At 37.2% G+C, this 22,285-nt stretch overlaps 1 protein-coding gene across 2 annotated transcripts in view; it reads right to left on the bottom strand.

Annotated features, from left to right (window-relative positions):
• Positions 1-21,281, bottom strand: part of LOC131027669 (calcineurin B-like protein 1) — a 153,666-nt gene extending 132,385 nt beyond the window's left edge. Inside the window, exons 1-2 of one of the 2 annotated variants that reach the window (XM_057957756.1) lie at positions 21,116-21,281; positions 19,288-19,441 (exon numbers count right to left, since the gene is read on the bottom strand). In XM_057957756.1, the coding sequence (XP_057813739.1) occupies positions 19,288-19,441; positions 21,116-21,178 (217 nt within the window). In that variant the 5' untranslated portion in view covers positions 21,179-21,281. The remainder of the gene's footprint in view (positions 1-19,287; positions 19,442-21,115) is intronic. The other variant, XM_057957749.1, reaches the window with a different exon arrangement.
• Between the last annotated feature and the right edge of the window lie 1,004 nt (positions 21,282-22,285).

Genomic DNA, 22,285 nt, shown 5'->3' with positions numbered 1-22,285 from the left:
GAGCTCATATAAAAGGTCCTATCTGCCTCCAGATTTCTCAGCTGGCTATCCAAGTTATCACTTATCATCCAAGCCCAGTCTATCATCTTGACTCCGCTCATTATTTCGTTTAACATCCAAGGCTCAAATGGAGCACCTTGGGGATTACCCATTATTTTGTTCAACAAGACAATCATATCTCCAATATCCTCTTTGAAATAAGCCCTTACCAAGCTCTTCCTCTGTAGTTTGGAGGCACCCTTTCTTGGCTTGTCCAGCCAGGAATGATTGATGATGGCATCGTACTCCTCCAAATGGTCTTGATACATTCGATCAGCTTCATCCTTGGTCACATATACAACATTATGATATTCTGGAATTCTAAAAGCTTCCCTTATGGCCTCATCGTTGATATTCGCCAACACTCTTCCATTTGGTGCGACAATATCCCTACTGATAGGGTTGTAGTGCCTAGCGCACTGAGCTACCAACTCTATGCACTGCATGGTAGAGAGAAAGCCGGTAGCATGCACGATACCACTCTTCATCATCTTTCGCGCGGTCACGATAGGCACAAGGTTATCTAAGCCGAACATCCGCTTCTTGAACTCCCTCAGATTGATATGCCTGAGGTTGGTATCGCTGATATTCTTCCATTTTGAGTTCATTCTCGATTCGGGAGGAGCAACCTTGTCTACTTGGAACTTCATCGTGCCTGAAATCTGCGAATAAACATGAAGCTTAAGTTAGAAATCAGAACTTAGATTAAAAATTCGAGGTTACGAATGGCTAAGTGTTTGGAGCTTTTACTTCATTTTCATACTTAGTCATGAAAATGGAATTTTCACATGTAAACTCCCCACTCTAAGGATATTTATGATTACAATCCAAAAACCAGGTTTTATAACTTTGAAAACCCTCATCCCATTTAGTCCAAAAATAATCTTTCTTACTGAAAATTTGGATAAATCCACAAAAATCACCTCCAACAAATCTGGAAAACTCAGAAAATATAATAAATCTGTATTTAAAACCAACTTCACTTTCGAATGAATGAGAATAAGATGAGAAGATAGAAGGAATTTCAAGAAAACTCAGAAGTTTTGACAAGTCTGCCTTCTATCAGCTGGTTCAACTCCAAAAATCTGCAAATACTTGATAAGAATGAGGTTGATAAATTAAAATTCCTTAAAAAGTTCGCTCAACCTGCAAGAGATAACCTTGCAACACCTCCAATCTACAAAATCTTCTTCAAAATAACCCTCAATCTGCAAAATAACTCTCAATATTTCTCTTAACTTGCTCAAAAAGTTCGAACTTTTGTGTGAGAATGAAGAAGAGAAGAATGTATTTGTAATGAAGTTCGAATCTGCAATTACAAACACGCAGATCTTTTCCAATTCATGTTTCTAATTCATCCTCAGTTCATTGTATCCACAAAGAAAGTTTCCATTTTATACTTTAGTTGGCTTGTCATCTCTTTAAGTTCGAAAATCTTCTTCTTGGCTTACAACGTGCAAGTTTCTAAATTGATTTTAATCTATACATCCGAACTTGATCTTTCAAATATCCTCCTAGAAACTTTCTAATTTGAGATTCAGTTCAAATTCCATGAAGATTTGGATGACATAACCAAGGAATATTCCCTATTCTGAATACTTAGCAAGTATTGGCTTCACCTTTGACTTAGGCGGACTTTTGAAGCATCTCTATGAGGGCGGACTTTTTTGTGATCATCAAGGCGAACTTTGTAGGCATCCCCATCATCACCTTGGATAGGGCGGAGTTTTGAGTGATTACTTCCAAAGACGGACTTTTATGACTTCACCAAGGCGGACTTTTGGAAGACTTCAAGAGGGCGGACTATTGGAAGACTTCAAGAGGGCAGACTTTTGATCTACATCCAAGGCAGAGTTTTGAAAGACTACCAAGAGGGCAGACTTTGAAGACATCTCCATGAGGGCGGACTTTTCTGACTTCACCAAGCAGGGCGGACTTTTGAAGCATCACTTGGGCGGACTTTTCAGTCCTAGGCTCCACTATTTATCTCCCCACCCTAAGGCGGACTTTTTAGCCTTGAACACCTTTTCACTTCATCCATAGAGCGGACTTTTGTGCTTCCTACTTCATGGCAGACTTTGAAGAGATTACCACCATGGCGGAGTTTCAAACACATGTTTCAAGGCGGACTTTAAAACTACCTCCAAGGCGGACTTTGAGGACTTCACCAAGGGGGACTTTAACTCTCTGCATAGGGCGGAGTTTCTCATGTTCTCTTCACAGGGCGGACTTTGAAGATACCTCTATCATCATGCTTGGGTAGGGCAGACTTTTGAAGACATCTCCATGAGGGCGGACTTTTCATCACCTACCATAACACACACCATCAATCATTAGCCAGACTTAGAAAACATTTGGAAAAAAATTCAAAATTCCACAATTTCTTCACTTTTAACTAGATTAACTTGAAATTTGAAATCCATTCTCAGGCAAACCATCTGAAGTGCCATGACCCCTAAAATGTAGGAACTTACTTGGAAATTCTTAATCACGATCAAAGCAGGTCAGTGGTATCAATGCAAACCCTAAGTCTCCACTCTAAAAAAGCAAAAAGCAGGCATCCTAAAAAATAGGGAAAATTTTCTAAAAATAGCCATACAAAGGATTGGGCTAAAAATGCCAAAAACGAAACTTCCTAAAAAATAGGAAAAAGCAAAAAAGCAAACTTTCTAATTGTTCAAATTCGTTCAAATCAATTGCGTTCTTCGTCCTTTGGCCTTTCTGGACACTTCAACAGTATTCAGACTCTATTATCACTTCGCTCGCAAAAAACTGACTTTCAATCTTTTAGACTCAAACCATTCAAAGCTTCACAGAACCGAGCAGAACTGAAGCGGAAGGCCACGAGCACTAACAAAAACCTAGAAAGCAGGAAAGGAGAGGGTCCCCATTTGCAATGGGGTGATGTGTGAAAAAGGTCACAACAGGTCTCCATGTAATGTGCCCAATTCAGGACATTAAGATATACAATTAAAATGATATTTAATTAAAGATATTTATTATTAAAACCATCAATACATATTGATATCAATACCACTATCAGTCATCATCTACATTCTCCAAATAACTATAATGAAGACATTCAACCACCTGTGTCAATACCGTCCACGTTGACATTTGAAGAATAGACACTACCACTGTGGTAAAAAGACTCAAATGCTAGACTTTGAGGTGAATTGATCTTCCGCTGCTGTGTGAATATTTCGTCTTGAGTATGTGGACACAAATAGAAGTTCGAGCCTCCGGGGTAGTAATCGGTATAAATACTACTGCCACTAGTATTGATAACCTTCAAACAAACATACAACGCCGCTAAGGATGCATCATCTTTACTAATACAATAATATGCAAGCAACATACTTGACCACCGACATACGATAATTAAATACAGCGATTACCAAGTCAACATTTATATGTAACAAATGGTGGTAATTACCGGAAAGAACATCACAATCAGAAGGTTTGAATCTGGCATTAAGTAATCCATATATCGATGTTTACATCAAGTAAGTGTAATTAACAAACAGCAACCTCTATATGTAGAAGTCACCATGATTATCAAGCATGAATTAGGAAATCATCATTATCGCCACCAAAGAAGTATATCAAAGGATGTTAACTAATCTCCGATTGGTTATCTACTAAAGGGTGCAATTACCATGGAAAGTTAAGTCGTACGATTTAATAATGAAGAGATGCTACCATTCAACTTACATCCTTCTGAGGCATATTAAAGAGACATTGATAGCATTCCAAACGGCGGAAATATGGTGGGCTTTACTTAGATCCATATTTGAATCTGCTCCAGTGGTGCATTTGCTTTCGGCACGTATAGGGTTGCACGGATTAGAGGAGAGAACTGCATTAAGGTAGAAAGATTTAAGGAAGCCCAATTTGCTATCAAGAGAAAGTAATCAAGATCAGTTTACACTCAGATCCAATATACGTATTTTGAATATCAGAGTATATCTTCAGTTCAGAATAATTATATATAAATATCAGAGGATGATTCCATCCATTCGTAGACATACACGGTATACCAGATACACATCTTCAGTTCCAGAATAATTATACACATCTGAGGATTATTCCATCGATCTGTTTATTATTAATCAGTCATTAAAGGGAGTATATGAGCAGAATTAGAGAGGAAATATGAGCAGACTTTAAAAAACATTTACAGAAGGATTATTAAGAAGCATGTTGGAGTATAGTAGAATTCATCATTACACAATCCCATGGCCAAATTAAAGAAGACCATCAAGATATGTTCTATTTTTAGAACTAGTCTTAGAACTTTTAGTGGAATTTTAAAATGAAATGTTTTCAGATTTAATGAAATTATATTATTACAATTTTCGTTTTGATTTGGAATTGTTGTCTCAGGAGTAAATTAAGGAAATTCCCATTTGGGGACATTACAGTGGTATCAAAGCTATGACCCTGCCATCGTGCAGGGTAAAGATGAATAAATATATCATTTCAGTCAATAAGAAGGAATATAACAATATGAGTATTTGAGTGTATGCTCCATGCTTACATATATCCATATGTATGCTTTGTGTTTTCAAATGTATGCTCCATGTTTGTACAAGTGTATACTTTGTGTATGCTCAGTGTCTTCATGCATTCATATGTATACTTAATGTTTTCATGTGCATGCTAAATACCATAGTTGAACTACTCGCCATTAGCAAAAACTCACCAAGGCTTGAAAAAAACAACTCGGGAAAAACTCGGCCAGTACTCGGCAACTTAAAAAATTGCTTAAATTTAATTAGATATGCATTTTTTTTTGCAAAATCCAATGAGACGATGCATCCCATTTGTCGATAAAAGAGAGCACAAAAGAGGCAAGCACAAGCTGAGTCTAGATATATTTAAAAGCAAAGTGAGTACAAAATCGCATCCTCATGAGGAATGCTGATGGCTGGAAGCAAAATAGTAAATAGTTTTTGTAGAACTAAAAGTAAATAAATCAATACAATTACATCTTCCTCTTCCCAACTCTAGTAAAAACTAAGGGAGAGGTAGAACTAAAGGGTCTAGTCCTAGTAGTCTGTTGTGGGCATGATTGTGCCTCCTCGCTCAGTATGACTGGCTCAAGTTGTGGCTCATCCTCCATCCTAGATGTAGCTTTGTCTCTAGATGCACCTAGCACTGGCAATGACTCCTCATCCTCCTCAATGTCATCCAGTGTGAAACCAAATCCACCCCCCTCCTTCGTAGCTTGCCTCTCCAAATCATTGATGTCGTCCTCTATAAACAATGGAGGTTGCTCCTATGATATCCAATCACTGTAAGGATCTATATCATCCAAATCAATTGGACCAGTTGGTGCTTCCTCTACCTTCCTTATGCGCAATCCAAGATTATATTGCACAAAGACAAGGTCATTGAGGCATTTTTGAGCTAACTTGCTCCTCTTCTTTGTGTCGATGGCCTCAAACAAGCTCTAATTGCGCTCACAACTACATGAACTACAATGTTGACATAAGATTCTAAGGGCAAATTTTTTGAGATTTGGGGTATTTCCACCCCAACTTTGCACCAAGCATCTGCAAATTAAAATTAGGTTGAGAGTAGCACCCCTCGTCAGGCTTTGAGGGTGAGAAAGAGAGGGGTAGAGAGATAGGTCTAGATCTTGGGGGAGAGAGGAGAGAGTGAGATGGAGTGTGGTAGAGAGGGGGATAGAGGAAGAGTGATAGGGAGATAGATAGGTCTAAAATTCGGGACAGATAAAGTGAGTGAGATAGAGAGAGCGAGAGAATGTTGATAGGAGCATACTGATTACTGAAATTTGACTAAGTCTGAAAAATTAAAAGATCTTCTAAAACCTAGAATTTGCATTATAACTACTAGAGATCTAAAACCACTCTCAAACATCCTGCCAATATATACATGAAATATAACGTAAAGTATAAGAAAGGACAAAGACATATTGAAATGCCACTTTATATTTCATGTATATATTCTGCTGAAGAGAATGAAACTGGCTTGAAAAAACAAAAATATATAATTTTTTTAGGTGTTTGGTTGTTTAGTGTTCCCGAGTTTTTTATAGAAACTCGCCAAGTTTTTGCAAAAACCTCGATGAGTACTCAGCAAGTTTTTTGCAAAAACCTCGATGAGTACTCAGCGAGTTTTTTGCAAAAGCTCGGGTGAGTTTTTTCGGCGAGTAAAAGTCAGAAAAACTCGCAGAGCAAAGTAATAGATGGGTCGCGAGGGGCTCGTAAGTAACCTAAAAGCAGGTACTTGCAACTGAGGAGTCAAGTCACCCCTTACGTCTTCCCCCCAATCCTGCAAGAGGGAATGCATAAAGATTGATTGTATAAAACCCGTCTTGTGTTGTGGGCTTGAGATGCAGCAAATAGGTTGCGAGAGGCTCGTAAGTGACCTTGAAGAGAGTCCTTACAATTGAAGAGTCAAGTAACCTAGTGACATTCTCCCCCCAACTTCACAAGATGGCAAGTGCTTTTAGGGAGATGAGGCCTTGATGGGGCAGTGAGTAGGGGCCACCAAGTAGAACAAAGGGGTTATAAGCAACCTCTCTTAGGCTTGGTGTAGAAATGGCTCCAAGCAAACCCATCCTGTCTCTTCCTCCCAAACTCTAACATGTTTGTATTATGTATGATGTTGTTGCTTAATCCTTTCAATGGGATATGTATATATTTGCATGTGCGGTTCATAATGTAGTGACAGGTTATCCTTACAAATCTTCACTCATCTAAGTACAAGGTTTCAAAGTCAAGAACCCTCATGACAAAATTTAAAATTGCTTAAGGAAAAGAAAATTCAAGAGGGGGAGACTGTAATGTCCCCAATTTAGGACATCAAGATATACGATTAAAATAATATTTAATTAAAGATATTTATTATTAAAACCATCAATACATCTTGATAGCAATACCACTGCTGGTCATCATCTACATTCTCCACATAACTATAATGAAGACATTCAACCACCTATGTCAATACCGTCCAGGTTGACATTTGAAGAATAAACACTACCACCCTGGTAATAAGACTCAAATACTAGACTTTGAGGCAAATTGATCTTCCGTTGCTGTGTGAGTATTTTGTCTTAGAGTATGTGGACACAAATAGAAGTTCGAGCCTTCGGGGTATTGTTGTGACGTTTTCACACATTGCCCCATTGCAAATGGGGACCCCTACTTTTTAGGCCCTCTTGGTCTTTTGGATTTTTGTTGTTGGGTCTTTTCGCGGTAGTCTCGTCAAATTCCTCAGTTTGCGAGTGTTTGGGGGTCATTTTGATTAAGTTTGCTTTTCGTTTGAGCAAATTTGGCTAATTCTAGGGCTCATTTTGTCAATTTTAGGGTTTCTGCCTTTAGTCCTAGATTTTAGGGGTTTCTTTTAGGCTTTTGGAAAAACTGAACATATCACTGGAATCAAGACCCCTCAAGGAACCTCCCATTAAAATTTGAGCCAAAACGGAGCAACTTTCTATTTTTAGAAAGTTCCTATTTTTTAGGGATTTTACCAAGTCCCGGAATGTCTTCATTTTGCCAAAAATCAAACTTACTATTTTTAGTAATTACTATTTTTAGTAAGTTTCTATTTTTAGTAAGTGCTTTCCTAACCTATTTTGTCCAAACCCTAACATTTTGAGTAATTATTTTTAGAATTACTATTTGGGAAAATCTATTTTTGGCAAGTTCTTCACAGAAAAACACTGAAAACTAAACATCCCTAAAGATGTTGAAGAGTGAACATTCCTGAAGATCATTTCTAAATCCGGAAGAGTCAGAAGGCAGACAAGTTGGATCAAAAAAAAAAAGACTAAGTGTTGGCATCAAGTCTTGAAGTGGAAAGCTCAAAAAATCATTCAAGTCTGGAAAGCAACGTGAAAACCCTTCAGCAAATCAATTTGACATCCAAGTGAAGGAGTCTGGCATCAAAGAAGGAAGAAATGATGAATTTCCTTCCCTTAGGCAATCCAGCGCCCAACTAAGGATGAAGGTGCCAAAATGCCCACACCATGGAATTCAAGCAAAATTGTGAATTCCTCCTTCATGAAGAATTAGCGCCCAAGAAGAAGTCATGGCGCCAACTAAGGGCCTCAGGGAAAATGAACAAGGTATGAAATTCCACAATCAAGTCAAAATTCCACTCTAAGACAAGGAAGGGCGCTAAAGTGCCCATGCCATGGAGAAAACCAAAATCATGAATTCCATGCCTTAGTGAAAAATTCTCCCATGCACAGGAAAGGGCGCCAAAAACAAGGGAGTCAAGGAAGAACTCCAAAGTGTGAAATTCCTCCTTCAGTACAAAATTCTGCCCTAGGAGTTGGAAGGGTGCCAAAGTCAAGAGGTCATGGAGAACGTGGAAAATCAAGATTTCCTTGCCTTAGTAAAAATAGTGCCCAAGGAGTACACAGGGCACCAAATAGAAGGAGCCATGGAATTCGTGGAAAATAGTGAATGCCTCCCTCATAAAGAAATTGCGCCCATGCCAGGTGAATGGCGCCAAACAAGGGTGTCCATGGAAAGCATAAAAAAAGTAAAAATCCTTGCCTTAAGGAAAATTGTGCCTAGCAGTGAAGGAAGGCGCTATAATAAAGTGTTCAAGGAAAGTTTGAAAAAGAGTAAGTTCCACGCCCTTTGAAGAATTTTGCCCTAGTCAAGGATAGGGCACCAAATTGGCCCAAGCATGGAAAATCCAAGAAGGTTCAAAATTCCATCACCAAGTGAGATTTGCACCTAGGCAGGATGGAAGAGCGCTAGGGAAGAGGGGTCGTGGAGAAGCCAAATAATGATGAATTCCCCCTTCATGAAGAAATAGCGCCTAAAGATGATGAAGGGCGCCAAAGTGGGGGTTGCATGGAAAATGAACACTTCATAAAATTCCTCCTCCAATTGAAGAATACGCCCTGGCCAAGGAAAAGATGATGAAACGGCTGTCAAAGAAAATCGAAGGAAGGAAGAAATTCCATGGCAGAATGAATTCCACGCCTAAGTTGGAAAACTCAAAAAATTGTCTAAGGCATGAAAATCCAAGGGGTCGAGGAGGAATGAAGAGCAGAAATCCCCTCAGGAAAATTTTTTAAATTTCAATTTTTAGACATCGAATTTCATCTGAATTTCAAAAGTTTTGCAAATTTGGACTCATGAGATAATTCAGATTTGGACTCTGGACCCAAGCCCTAAATTTTAGGAAAATTCCTAAAAAATAGGAACTGTGGCAAATTGGTCAAAAAGCTCCCTGCGGACGTGATGAATTCAAAGAGCACAAAAATTCCTTCCTCGAGAAAGAAATGCGCCCAAGAAGAAGAAATTCCAAGAAGGTGAGAATTTGGCTAAGTGTTGGAAATTCCTTCCTTCAAGACAGAATTCCAAGAAAGTGGAAAATTTGACTAAAAAAATTTGCGAAGTGTTGGAAATTCCTTCCTTCGGGACAGAATTCCAAGAAAGTGGAAAAATTGACTGAGTGTTGGAAATTCCTTCCTTCGGGACAGAATTCCAGGAAAGTAAAAATTGACAAGTGTTGGAAATTCCTTCCTTCAGGGCAGAATTCTTGGAAAATGTGAAATTTGGCTAAGACATGAAGGAATTCCTTCCTCAAGGGTAAAGTAGAATCGAGGTCAAAATGAGGTTAAGGAGGAATCTTTCCTCCACATCAAAATTCCTTCACCATGGAGAAAATGTGCTCTAGGAAAGGAATAGGCGCCAAATGAAGTTAAGTAAGGAATTTTCCTTCCAAGATAAAATTCCTCCATGATATGAAAATTCCGCCCAAGGAAGAAGTTGAAAAGAGAGGCAGGGAAATTAAGTCAAGGATAGAGAAGAAAGAAAAGTCCCCTCAGGAAAGAAAATAAAAAAAATTCCTTCATCCCATGAATTCTACACCCAAGATGAATTGAAGATGAAAATTCCAAGGCACGAAAGGAATCAAAGATGAACAGAACGAGAACATTTCCCTCTGGAAAAATTTTGAAAAATCCCATTTCAAGCATAAAAATTCATCCAAATTTCATTAAAAAATTCAGATTTCGATTCGTGATAGAATTTTCTCTCTTGGACCCTAGAACACTAATCTGAAAAAACTCCTAAAAAATAGGAAATGTGCAAAATTGATGAAAAATCTTCTCCAAGGCAAGGAAAATTCATAATCTCGGGAAAATTCTTCCCAAATAAAGTTCTCTCTCCAAGGGTTTCTCACCAAGTGACAGCCAGGTCAACGCATGATGAATTAATGGAGTATCTTTTGCATGCAGCCGTCACATTTAAGGCATTATGGCAGATTTCTTTTGCATGCAGCCATCGCATGTGGAGGTGATGGTGCATTTATGACATGATGGGACAATTTTTGCATAGAGGAATATTCAACGCATTTTGGGCAAATTTAGTGAGTGACGCATTTAATGCATTCTGGTTACCAATTGTAATGGGTTGGAATTAATTGTATATGGGCATAATGGGTTATTAATAGTTGATTCCCACCTTGTTGCATCTTGAGTGGGGAATCTTTTAGGGAAAACCCTAATTAGGGTTTGCATGTTATCATGGCTTGAGGCCTATATAAAGGGGTGACCCCCCTCATTTGTAACAAGGGGAAGCTTTGTATGAAATTGTTGCGATAAGTTTTTGAGAAAATAACAGTGAAACATTGTTCTCTGATGGTGTCCACTTAAATTATTTTTCAAATCTTGCATGGTTTCACCTTCCTCACTTAGAGTAGAATTTTATTTTCTTAGTTGTTAGATAAAGTGCTTTGATTTCAATGGAAAATGTAACGGTGTTCGATGAATTTCCATGGTTCATACTTTTTGCATCTTGCTGATTGTAGGTTGCAGTGTAAAGTTAGCCTGAACCCCTAAATTTGTGCTAAGTTCGATTGTGGATAGTCGTTTGGATTGCACCATTTTGGGTATTTAAATGCACTTTCTCAATTTGAAAATCCTCTAGCATCCCCAGAAGATTGCACCGGTTCTTGCGAAGTTGTAGTTAAACTTGGCGAAGCAGAGCTTGGTTTATTTGGAATTTGTCCACTAAAGCATTATCTATTGATATCACTGCCCTTAGGAGTAGATTTAGATCCTCTAACCCTTTCCCCTTTATTTTCAGTTCATTTTAGTCCGTTCGAAACAGTAGCATCACAAAATTGCCATATCCGATGATGGAGTTCCAGCCACAGCAAAGAAGTGAAAGAATGATCCAAACGTAAGGCCCTTGGATTACCAAAAATCAGATCAACCAACTAAGTCACGTCCGTAGCATAAAGGAACCTTGGAGTCGATTGTTTGAACTTTCTGCGATCTTAGCATGCAATCGTACTTTGATCAAGAGAGAGTGAAATGACCATTGGTAACATTTGTCTGTGTTAGACGCTGTCATAAAAAACACGTCAACAGGTAGTAATCGGTATCGATACCACTGCCGCTAGCATTGATAATCTTCAAACAAACATACAGCGCCACTAAGGATGCGTCATCTTTACTAATACGATAATATGCAAGCAACATACTTGACCACCGAAATATATGATAATTAAATACAGTGATTACCAAGTCAACATTTATATGTAACAAATGGCGGTAATTACTGGAAAAAAAATTACTATCAGAAGGTTCAAATCTGGCATTAAGTAATCCATTTATCGATGTTTACATCGAGTAAGCGTAATTAGCAAACAGCAACCTGTATATGTAGAAGCCACCATGATTATCAAGCATGAATTAGGAAATCATCATTATTGCTGCCAAAGAAGTATATCAAAGGATGTTAACTAATCTCCAATTGGTTATCTACTAAAGGGTTTTACTTAGATCCATATTTGAATCTGCTCCAGTGGTGCATTTGCTTTCGGCACGTATAGGGTTGCACGGATTAGAGAAGAAAACTATGTTAAGGCAGAAAGATTTAAGGAAGCCCAATTTGCTATCAGGTGAAAGTAATCAAGCTCGGTTTACACTCAGATCCAATATATGTATTCTGTATATCAGAGTATATCTTCAGTTCAGAATAATTATATATAAATATCAGAGGATGATTCCATCCATTCATAGACATACACAGTATACCAGATACACATCTTCAGTTCCAGAATGATTATACACATCTGAGGATTATTCCATCGATCTGTTTATTATTAATCAGTCATTAAAGGGAGTATATGAGCAGAATTAGAGAGGAAATATGAGCAGACTTTGGAAAACATTTACAGAAGGATTATTAAGAAGAATGTTGGAGTATAGCAGAATTCATCATTGCACAGTCCCATGGCCAAATTAAATAAGGCCATCAAGATAAGTTCTATTTTCAGAACTAGTCTTAGAACTTTTAGTGGAATTTTAAAATGAAATGTTTTCAGATTTAATGAAATTATATAATTACAATTCTCATTTTGATTTGGAATTGTTGTCTCAGGAGTAAATTAAGGAAATTCCCATTTGGGGACATTATACTCCACTCCCAAACCCCCGCTAGCTATTGAGTATGAATTATGAAATTTCAAATATTGAGTGTTTGAAGATCATATGACATGTGTAATGTTTGAATTATGACAAATTGATAGTCAAATTAGGCTTTTATGTTCTCTAAATGCATTAATTTCTTGTTTTTGTAAAACTACGTTTTTTTTTGCCTAGTCCTGAGTCCGAGTCCTATTTTGGGCTGCCAAGTCTGCGCTAAGCATGAATCCTAAAACTTTGATATATGTGTGTGTGTGCGCGCACGCATGTGTGTGTGTGATGTGCATATACATACATATATTTATATGTGTATATATCTATACACACATACATATTTCAGTTGTAGTTTCAGCAGTATAGGGTTATTCATATTGCAGTTCAGTATGGGTGTTTAGTATTCCATATCCTAAACCTTACAGAAATATATATATCACTAGTAACTGGTGATCTACTGCGATTATCCCAGAACTGTACGGGCTGATACAGACAATTATGTAGCTGCACAAACTGGTGGAGAATGTAATATGCAGCAGTACAGAATCTGATAATGTGATGAAGGGCTACCCCACCCAACAACAACAACACAAAAAAAGCAAGCAAAAAAACTTGCTTTCTATTACTTTAAATGAAAATGGAAATACAATATCCAAGACTTTCAATTTATTAGCCAAATTGGCTTTTCAAATCTGCAAGCCGAAGCTACAAGCCTTCCTACTTAAGCTATGTATTGAAGGACTCAACACTGAATGAACCACTCCACTCTGGATGATCCACTCAACTCTGGATGAATAAACAACTAGCTCAAGCCCCAATTTGTAGTTCTCTTGTGCTTCTTGGAAATCCCACATCCCCTCTTGATGAACAACAAATGGCTATCAAGAAAAGCAACACATAGCCAATAGATGACTCTTCAACTTCCCTAGGAGAGTGCCTTGTTGTTATGTAACTAGAGCTATATAGGGTTCGGATTGCCTTAAGGCAACATCCGAACCCTTTTAGGTCTGGGCCCTAAAGGGTAACGTGCCCCAAGTCTAGGCCTTGCCCTATTCCTCACGCTATCCTAAATAAACACGCCATAATAATATTGGCACCAAAACTTAAAGGAGGCCGACTTACAAATAAGGGTTAAAGGTGCATATAAATAAAAGACATTTCACAAGTCAAATTCATTCAGTTTTGCTTATGCTCCCAGTTTATACGAAATAACTCCAGCAAGGTGCGAATTCAGTCTATGTGAAATACTTCTGTCAAGGTGCAAATTCAGTCTAATCCAAGTGTGACCTTGATACCTAGAAGTGCGAATATTATTGTGCAAAGTTGAAGACTCTGCTGATAACACAAGATTCAACTTTGTGTGAAGACCTCTATGCCCTAATTGTAAACTGAAAGTGTAGATTCAGTTGCCAAGAAAGTGCAGACCTGGTGCATGTGAATGTCCGGATTCAGCTGTTAAAAGGAGCAGACCTGGTGCATGTCAAGGTGCAGATCTGGTTGATGTTAAAGTGCAGACCTGGTGTCTAAAAAGGGCAGATCTGATTCATGCAAGTGTGCAGTTTGAAGATCTCACTTTTGAGCTAAGTATTGTATTATTACAATTCAGAATTGAATACATAATCTGACCTGTGGGTCTTTAGTGCTGGGTTTTTCCTCCTTGGAGATTTTCCCAGGGTAATTGAGTTGGTCTCTTGTGCACTCATTTCTGTCTTTCATTTACCAGTCTTATTCACTTAATCCTAATCTGAAATTACATATTGAAAGTCTGATTGCTGGTCTAATACTCAAAATCCAACATACCTAAGGTGATCTCTCTTCAATTTTCCAAAGTGGGTGCCTAAGGAGGTGTCTTTTCTCATTCTTCTTTGCAACCACCAAGACATGTGTCACCAAGATGGGAATTTTTTTGATTTTGCATTGTAAATAATAGAAATATGTGCCCACTCATGAAAATTACATTTGCCTTTAGACATAGGCCCCAAATATTAAATAATTTTAACCCCAAAAGTCCCCTTGGACACTTTCCATCCATGTATAGATGCTTGCATTTATTTTTATTCACCTAATCTTAACAGAAAATTAAAATAACAATATTTTTGGATGATGCAGGATTGCCATACACCCCTGGATGCTCCTGCATCATAACAAGTAACAGATTACTAATACAGTTCAGACTGGTAAATATCAGCAAGCCCTCCAATATGAATTAGCCAAATAAACAATATTGCTAGAGGAACAACAAGGAGGAGTTGAATAAATCAAATGTAATGTGATCAAACACTCAAAGTATTCAATGAATGGCTACAGCTGCATACCATGACAATATGTAGCAACCTCCATATACCAAATAAACAGGCAGATGATGGCTGTACGGACTGCAGATGATTAAAGCAGCAAATATAACATGAAATCCAGATTTGAATTCAAGCAAATATTACACAGACTGTAAACACTAGTACAGCCTGATACTATTTTTAACTGTTGCGAGATCTGCTTATAGCCCTGCTGTATGTAAACCACAGAATACAGGAAATACTAGTAGTGTTAACTTATAGTCTTATACATATGACGTTGCACAGCTAATCAGAATAAATAAAAATAACAATAATATGTAGGCAGCAAATACTCCAAGATATTAATCTCATAAAATATAGACAGAAATTAGGAGAACAGCAAGCCTTGTTGATATTCTAAGTTCTAACATGTAATGAGGTGGCTTGCCACCATACTAAATGTGCAACTTTGAACACTGAAATCATTACTGGAAACTTCCCACCAAAATGTATGCTCAAATAACTGAGGCAAACACTTCACTGAATTCAAGCTAGAGACACGCTTCTAAGTTTCTAACCTACAATCCTGAAAACCTAACCATGACACACCAACTGGAAACTGAAATATTAGCGATCTTCCGCACCAACTGAAACAGCATGACCTAGGTGCAGCAGCAAGGGGACTGGAAACCTCCAACAACAGTAGATCTAGTTTATTTAGCAACAAACCCTCAAATCTCTTCATGAACAACAGCAACATTGACTGAAAACCTCACAAACCAGCAACCATGTCTGATACCCCTTCAAAATATGCAAATCTACCCTTTCACACTGTAGTGCCACCATAGCAGCATTGTAATAACTGAAATTAACTTCAAATTCTTGATCAATCTTCAACAATCAGCACAACTGTAATTCCTGAATGAAATCACCTCTAATGGATGGGATGGTTTTTGTCCTCAAATCCAAATTTGGAGACCAAGAGGGTTTTTGTTCTTCTAATCTCCAACGCCAGGGATTTTTGTCCTCAAATTCTCCAAACTTCAAACTGGAAGCAACAGTGAATGACATAATCAGATGATTTGCTTTGTGCCTTGACTTCTTTTTTATGGTTGCCTTTTTTGGGCCCTCCATTTCATTTTATTTTTACTGGAATTTACTTTTCCCTCCAAGCATTTAAAAGTGCTTTTAATTACATCCAAAAATCCCTTTTTTAATTATATCTTGAATGAAATGTAGAAATCAGTTTTCAAACATTACATATGACCTAAATAATATCTTAGTGGCCAAAAGTGATCGGCCCTCTTAAAAATATTATTAATTCTTTAGTTCTGCAAAGAGTACATGACATTGCCGAACTCCCTAAGAACTTGCTCTCTTCAACATTGCTATAGAGGGGCTAATGGGGTTGTGGATTATCTATCTAATCAAGGTTTAGATGGTAACAAGTTTGTCATAAGTGATTCGATGGATAAGTAGAAAGGCTTAAATCTTGTATGGTATAAATAATCTCCCTACCTCTATATATCATGATTACCAAGCATAATGTTTGTGCATGCCATTTAAAGGCCTTATCCTTATTACACATGTGGCTTGTTCAATGAAGAGGTGGCTGATAATCAATAAACGAAAAACAATGTTGTTTTATTAAGTTGAGCATGCATTTCAAAGATACCATTTCTTCTCTGCACTGTAATTACCTTTATTTGTCATGGAAGCAAAATTCCCTCTGTTTGGTGAGAATTAAGAAATAGCATTTCAAGGGGAGATATCTTGAAGAGGTTGGGGAGGATTTTCATTAGATAGGGAGGAGGAACTGAGGCAGCAAACAAAGAAATCTTGGAAAAAGCCTACCTTGAAGTGACAGATAGGCACAGTCAACTCTAATATATCTCTCATGTTTATTTCAAATTTCCTTGATTTTGTCAAGGACAAAGAGACGGTTAAAGTGTTGGCTTTGTTGGCATTGACAAAACCGGTTAATCCAGAGAACCGGTATATTTGCTGAGATTTGTCATTGATGTCTAACACTAACCGATGGAGTGGTACCAATGGAGTGGTGTATCTCAATAGCAAAGGTGATGACTTGTAAACAACATGGAAGCAACATAAGAGACAGATGATCAAAGTTCAATCAGCTCAAGGGAAGACAGACTAAGCTAACCGGTCTGTCATTCAAGAAGATTGGTGTTGAGGTCAGATCTTCAAATTGGTCATTCTGATGATGATGAAGTCACAAAAGGTGACTTAGGCAAAAAGGCTTGAGGTTGTATGCAAACCGGAACCTCATTGGCAAACAGGAGAAGAAGCTTGATGGAAGCACTGCAAACCGGCATCAAAGGATGAACCGGTAATGAAGAGTGCAGTGGTATACCGGTACACCAGTGAAGCAGAAGGAAGATAGGCGGTCACCATAAATCTCGGAGCGGTGATCGATTACACAGTTGCAATGGCAAAAGGTGAGTTGGTGAGCTTGTGTCTACGCCAAACTAAAGGTTGGTGAAGTCAACTTCAGTCATCATGCAGTTAAGCCATGATTACTTGCGGATTTTCTGGTTTGCATTTAAAAGACTGAACTCGACCCAGAAGTCACTATTTTTGGGGGATGCAGTGGCAGAATTGGTTGAGTAATTGGCAGAATTGTTGCAAGGCATGCAGAGCAAGAGCGAGAAGATTTGAATTCTAAATCTATCGAAATCTTTGATTGCATTGATTAAGGAAACACCTGAAGGTGACGACAAAGAATGTATAAAGTATTTTGAGTTCATTCAAAATATTCTTGATCGTAAAATTTGCAAAGTGCAAATCCTGTGAGAGGCGATCCGAAGTGCAGAGTGAAAAGTGAGCAAGTGCTAAATGATTTAGCAAAGCAGAGTGTGTGTGAAGTAGACCGACAGAGTGCAAAGCCGAGGGTATGAGCAGAGGACCAGTGGAGTGCAGAGCAGACAAAACCGGTGGAGACATATTATGATTTTCATTGTGATCTGATCAAGCTATCAGCAGCTATCCCAGCAAATCAACTTCCTGTTGCTTTCTAACAATTGCAACTCAAAATGCCTTAACCAGGTGGACTTTAATAGGTCCCTTTGTAAAATCCCTTAACCAGGTGTCATCTTAATTGATGATCCTAAGACCTTTAACAAGGCTACCTCTAACAAAGTAAAGGCACTAATAGGCCTTAAACAAAATCCCTTAACCGGGTGGCACCTAACAATGTCTTTGTAATCTCCTAACAAGGATGGCTCCTCACCGGGCGTACTCCAGAAGAGTGCAAATTTTGTGAGTTTCTACTCACACCGTGGTTTTCTCCCATTTGGGTTTCCACGAGATAAATCTTGGTGTTACTGTGTATCTTTTCATGCATGCATGTTCTTCTCCAATAACTGTTTATATTGATGAATATTAAGTTAGTGCAGTCTTGAGTTAAAAGGTTTTAATTTTGTAAAACTGGTAAAGTGATGATTCACCCCTCCCCTCTCAGCACTGGTTGGGACTAACAGGCTTATCACTGCATTAGGGATAAGCACCAAGGAGCTTTAGAGCAGGCTCTTGACATGTTTGAATACTTCTCTGATGGAACCCATGAAATTTTGTGGGTTAGTCTCCATGGTCACTTTTAGAGAGCTGGAGGCTAGGTTTCAAGCACTAGTTAGGGAAATGATCAGAATGCAAAGGTTTCAGGTGAAAAATGAATGGGATTATTCTCCTCATCTGGATATTGAGAAACTTGAAGCCCCTTCAAGCTCTCGCTGCAAGGAGAGCTACAAAGCTGAGGAAGTCATTAAAGCCATCAAATTCCTCGTCTGTATTTGGCAGGTCTGATCAAGAATGGAGATGGCACAATTAATTCCAAAGTTGTTCTGTACAGTTTATTCTACGTAAATTATCATCTCATAGATATGTCATTAGAATATGCTGCTTGTATGAGGCCAGAGCCTTGAAGGATCCATAATCTCTGCTGAAAAGCATGAACCAGTTAAGGCTCGAATCTAGAATCTCCCATTGGGCCAGGCCACTCAACCACTGAGCTAGTGGCCTCTTACAGATTCTATTTTTCTTGGAGGGAGGATTGACCTTCCAAAAATCTCTTTGACTTGATTCCCGATATTATTTATAGTTAGACAAATATTTTTTACTGACAAAAAGCCTTTCATAGTTTTGCAGAGCATGCTCACTTTATCTGAAACATTGGAAAAGCCTTATTCCATGTTTCATCTCAGCTAGAGTAATGAATCTGTTGATATGGACTTACTATGTAATTGTTAAGCCTTGAAAAAGAATTTGTTGTTATAGAGAAAAAGTTAAACCTTCTGAGCATCAACTGAACTTGAAGCAATAAGTGCCAAATGAATTGTTGAAATTCATGACTTGTGAGAGTTTCTTGTCAACTGCTACTACCCACTAAAGATGATTCAAGAAGGTTGACTTGATATTAGAATCACAATTGATTCCCAAAAATGATGACTTGAGACTCAACCCGCCAGAAATGATATTCAATAACAAAGAAACACAAATGCTCTAAATGCATTATAAAATAAAAGTTATACTTACAGAGAGTCTCGGATGCCAGCAAAGCTGGCTCTTCGTGGCCAGGAGGGAGTTTGTGCGATTTAGCAGTAAAACAACCCGCGAAGATGGCAATCACAGGCTCTAAAATTACTATCAGCGGAAATACTATGGGGCCAATCTTTGCCACCAGGTTTGTCTGTTGCACAGTCAATCCACAATTCATTACTATAACTGAAAGAATGATTATCAGAGCATGAAACAGAGTTCTCTTTTTAAACATATATCCTTTAAACTTTTTGCTGCTACATAAGCAACCATAAAAGACACAATTATGCATATATTTGCAGTATGAAATATCAAATCAAGGCTAAAAAGAAAACAACAAAGAAATTAACTTGAACCTCGACATCTATAAACACAATCAATTGGTAAGTAATATTTCTGGATAACACTATACTGTATTGATCAGAGATACGATGTTTCCATAGTCCATACCAGTGAGCAGATGCTTCTGGATTAAACTTCGTGTGTTTTGTTATCATCAACATTTGGAATCCCTCCAAATGATGATGACAACAAAACACACAGTTTAATCCAGAAGCATACTCACTACACTGTATTTTTTCTGTAGGATAATATAAAGTGAATTTCTGTGTGTGTTTTGTTATCATCAACATTTGGAATCCCTTCAAAACGTGGATGATAACAAAACACAGTTTAATCCAAAAGCACTACTCACTGCACTATATAAAGCACTACTCATTACACTATATAGAGTGGATTTCTGGGTAACAATCTGACTTTTAGTCAATGACTCAAATGTTCATCCCAAACAAGAATTAGTGAACATTTCTAGCCTTGTGAACGTATAAAGATCTATCTATGTATCTATCTCACTCAACATGGGGAAAACAAAGAGAGGAAAGGTTCTTTTAGGGTTCACAATGCCTTGCACGCTACGCACCCAATCGTGCTTAGACTACAGATACCTTACGCCATCTGGAAGGCACGTACTCGGCGAACCTAAACTTGATTACCCTATGAGACATACATGCACAATCCCCTCGCTACATTTCAAAGGGACAACTCACTGAAGACATTTAAAAAAAAAAAATTACAACATAGTATTATCCAATAACATTGCTCAAAATGTTTTCCTGTTCAAATCTTATAGCCAAATTAAATATTTGTTCAACGATCTTCTGATAATTCTGTATCAATATTTTGAATAGACACTAAACTGTCTCTTCTTTTCAATAACCTTATTCAGGAAGGTTTGAGTGAAAACTAACTTAAGTGAACGCGGAACAACCCCTCGGCCCCAGCAGACACTGGACTGAAAAACCAACCTTTCAACAATAAAACAAAAACAAAAATTCAACCATGAAAGTACCGTAAGATCGCCATACAATATGTTAAATGTCGTTGTAGAAAAGATAATAATAACATAATAAACATTAATAATGTCTTCCTGCGAAAATCCTTGGATGAAATTAAATATTCAAATGATGATCTTTTCTCAATTTTATGTGAAATCTTAACTGCAATCCAGATTTCCTCTGTTTTGTACTCTTCTTTTCCGTTACATTATTTGAGAGGCTGTCAGGGAAAAGGAAAAAGAAAAGGAAACTAAATGTAGCGAATCCATCGACCATACCACAAACACTGACTTAAAAAATCTAGTAATCACTCCATACCCGTTAGAAAACCAGAACGTGACTGTAACACAGATTTACCAGAACATCATCATATAAATATGCAGAAACGTTAAAGCTTCAAGATCTGTAATCAGTACATACCTGTAAATAAAAAGACAGACAGATGTACAATTTTACAGATAACAGAGACGGATTATAAAGCATGTACGTACCGTTATAGAAGAAAAAAAATTCTGATGATGTTGAGGGCGTTCGGCAGAGGATCTGCCTGCCATGGCCTTCTGCAAAATAGATTTGCTGGCCTCTAATTTGATTAAAAAAAAGCAATTAATAATTTTTTAAAACAAAAAAACCTATCAGAATAAAATCTTAATATCAATTATTACTATTTTTAAGTGGATTTGACCACATGCTCTATGAAAGAGAAGATAAGTGTTGTTATTCGAAAAAAGATTGAAATGTATATAATAAATATTATTTATGTAAGAAGACGTCTATAAAATTGTAGACTTCATATACACGTTGTCTTAGGTAACATAACAACCTTAGTCTCAACAAAGGTAGGTATTATATGTGATGTGAAATGTGTTACAACTTTTTTAATATGAAAAGAAAAGTCCTTACAGCTCTCTCTCTTAATTTTAATAAAAAATAACAATTTACACGTGAAGTATAATTTTTGTCCCTATATAATATGAATAAATTATTTATGGTAATAGGATTTTTTTTCCACTAAAACATATATACACTTGCAAGTATAATATTTGTTAAAATATAAATATGGAAAAAAATAAAATCTTTTTTAAGTTACATATATAGTATTTATATTAAAAAAATGTTATTTATTAATTATAACTTTCAAAAAGTGTAGTCATTATAACTTAGTAGAGATGTCTTTAATATATTTATCTATAATTGTGGTCAATAATATTCAATTAACAACAAAAAAGTAATAGAGATGAAATTTGATCTTTTAATTAATATTTGAATAAGATTTATATGATTGATATAGTTGAAAATTTATTACAAGAGTTTAATGTGTTGTCCTCATTTTTGTTTTCAAAAATGAAGGACTATTACATAAAAAAATTGTTAAAAAATAAAAAAATTTACTCTATGACATGCTTCCCGAGGCAGAATTTTGCTTCGCCCTTGGACTGGCTTAATCCTCAATCTATCCTTGAACCACGTTTCAAATTTCATCTCATTCTGGGTTCGTTTGCTATGTCTTTCCTTCAATTTCGGTTTTTTCTACCTGATTGGAGGTGGGAAATTTTCCTTAAATTTTAAGTTTTAATGTTTTTCTTTGTTTTAGTCTTTGTAGGGAAATTTTTAGCTAATTAAAAGTGCACTTTATGAAAAAAGAACTTGTAACTTACTTT

This window comes from Cryptomeria japonica, chromosome 1 (genome assembly GCF_030272615.1).
Source record: "Cryptomeria japonica chromosome 1, Sugi_1.0, whole genome shotgun sequence".
NCBI lineage: Eukaryota > Viridiplantae > Streptophyta > Pinopsida > Cupressales > Cupressaceae > Cryptomeria > Cryptomeria japonica.
The sequence above is the reverse complement of the archived record's forward strand: the minus strand, read 5'-3'. Positions and strand labels throughout refer to the sequence as shown.